General features: G+C 58.7%; 2 protein-coding genes across 2 annotated transcripts; one reads left to right on the plus strand and one right to left on the minus strand.

Annotated features, from left to right (window-relative positions):
• The first annotated feature begins 259 nt into the window (after positions 1-259).
• N657DRAFT_243295 (uncharacterized protein) lies at positions 260-907 on the plus strand. Its single transcript, XM_062786383.1, has one exon. It carries the CDS (start codon positions 394-396, stop codon positions 802-804), a length of 411 nt encoding a protein of 136 aa, XP_062643652.1. The 5' UTR covers positions 260-393; the 3' UTR covers positions 805-907.
• On the minus strand, positions 645-2,081 carry N657DRAFT_243285 (uncharacterized protein). The gene is made up of 3 exons (XM_062786382.1): positions 1,637-2,081; positions 791-1,061; positions 645-727 (listed from the first exon to the last, which is right to left on the minus strand). Exons 1-2 carry the CDS (start codon positions 1,848-1,850, stop codon positions 805-807), a joined length of 471 nt encoding a protein of 156 aa, XP_062643653.1. The 5' UTR covers positions 1,851-2,081; the 3' UTR covers positions 645-727; positions 791-804.

Below are 2,081 nucleotides of genomic sequence, written 5' to 3' on the forward strand. Positions count from 1 at the left end.
GGCTCCTGCCACTATCCGTAGACTCTTGTTTTGAGCTTTTCCAAGCGCCTTGGTGATCCCTCTCGTTGCTGGCTCACCCCCCTTCTCGGTGGGGGTGCTTACGTTAATTACTGTAATGCAGAACTCGCTGTCGCACCCGCCGGGTTTAGCGGCCGTCCCGATCGGGTATAGCGCCACGTCAACCTCGCGTGCTCGCACGGCCCGGCTGCGCCCGCAGCATAAATAGAGATCCTCCTCTCTAACGTCGCTTTTTTGTACTCTCGACTTTCTCCCTCCCTCATCATTTCGCTCGGTCCCTGCCTCCTCATCTCCTTCGCATTTTCCCTTGCCCCTTCATCCTGCAGCTCGCCTGCCAATGTCGCCCGCGCCCCGACACCCGCTTTGCCAGGCTGGATGCCTTGTCCTGGCCCTCTTTTGCGTTCCTTAGCCACAGGCCGTCGCCTCGCGCAGAGATTATACTTCAGCTTGCGGTTTATTCTCCAAAGCTCTACTCTTTTTACCGTTCTCCAACCAAGACATAAGACATTCTCAGCCTTTTGGCGGTGCATTCGTCAGTCGCAACTCCTGACTCGACTCTACGCTCGATTCCGACTCGACCTCGAGCTTTCTTTCCGTTTTGGGCCTCTCAAACACCCGCTTGGTTCCTCTTCTCCCCTCGCCCATTGCCCCCGCCCTGCCCGCCACGGTGCTTCCTTTCGGCCACAGGATTTGGATCCATGTCTGCCTGGTAGGTCCCCCGTTTCCCCCGTGCAATTTGCAGGACCTGCGCATCCTGACCAGTCACATAAATGCCGCAGGTTTTGATTACGTCAAATGTTGAGACATTAGAAAGGCCTCAATTTGCCTGGCGCATTCAGGGCGTTTCGGCCTGCAGATCGGGGAACTTCCTTTGGTCGCAATCGGACCGAATCCCAGAATAGCTGCGGCGAGACCTGCAGACGACCGGTTACGAAAGCGGCAGGTTGGCCTCCTGATGCAACTGCAATCTATTCCGGGGCACATGCCGGATTCAAGGCTGCAGCGGGCAGGGATGGTAAGGCTTTGCCGGCAAGGCGGCCGATGTGGCCCCGAAGAGATGACCTGGCCTGGCTGTCTTTGCTTTAGCGACGGCGAGGAAGGTCAGGCCCGAGGAGGAACGGGTTGGGAAAAACAACGAGATTCTGCCTTGCCATGGGCGGTGCCCAAGACTGAACAGGGAAGGGGGAGGCGCATGCGGACAAACGCGTGAAGGCGTCGCAGGAGAACATACGCCAACACCGCTTCGGCTAAGCCGGTCTCGGCAGACTCCATCGAGATCATGCTTCATCGGGCCTCGAGTCAAGGGTCGTGATTCGCAGCGATACGATGTCCTTCGATCCCCTTTCCCCGGCCTCTCCTCTCTGTCTCGGCAATTCATGGTTGGCAGACGTACGAGGGACCGGTGAACTGATGTCTCGCCCCATCCCGCACCGGAGAACCTCCCTTGGCCACAATCGGATCGAATGCCAGCGCGACTACGGCGAGACATGTGGGCCGCTGGTTACGAAAGCGGCAGATGAAGGTTCTAGCCCGACTACGATCTATTTCCGGGTCACACGCCACTGGATTCGGGCTGGAGTGAGCTGGGCCGCAAGGCTTCGCCGGCAAGGCGGCCGATGTGGCCCGAAGAGATGACGTGGCCTGGCTGCCTCTGCTTCAACGACGGCGAGGCAAATCGGGCCCGAGGAGCAAATGGTTGGTAGAATTAACGAGGTTCTGCCTTGCCATCCGAGGCGAAAAATGGAGGGGAGGCGCATGCGGACAGACACACGCAGGCGTTTACGTTGGCTCCCCTTTTCTACGCCTCTCCTTTCTGGTCTCGGCAACTGCATGATTGGCGGAGGTACGAGGGACCGGTGAATCGATGTCTCGTCTCAGCCCGCACCTCGGTGAACCGCATGCGACGATGCGTTTCACAACCGAGCACGTTCCTTGCAAGCCCGTTGGGATTGTGGAGCGGATAGGGAGTTGGAGGCTGGGTCCAGCTCTTTGCCAGTTCTGCAGTCGACTCCACCTTTCTCCGCGCACGTCGATATATTTCGCTCGTGCCCCGATGCCCCAGA

Source organism: Parathielavia appendiculata (assembly GCF_033297405.1).
Source record: "Parathielavia appendiculata strain CBS 731.68 unplaced genomic scaffold N657scaffold_21, whole genome shotgun sequence".
NCBI classification, from domain to species: Eukaryota; Fungi; Ascomycota; class Sordariomycetes; order Sordariales; family Chaetomiaceae; genus Parathielavia; species Parathielavia appendiculata.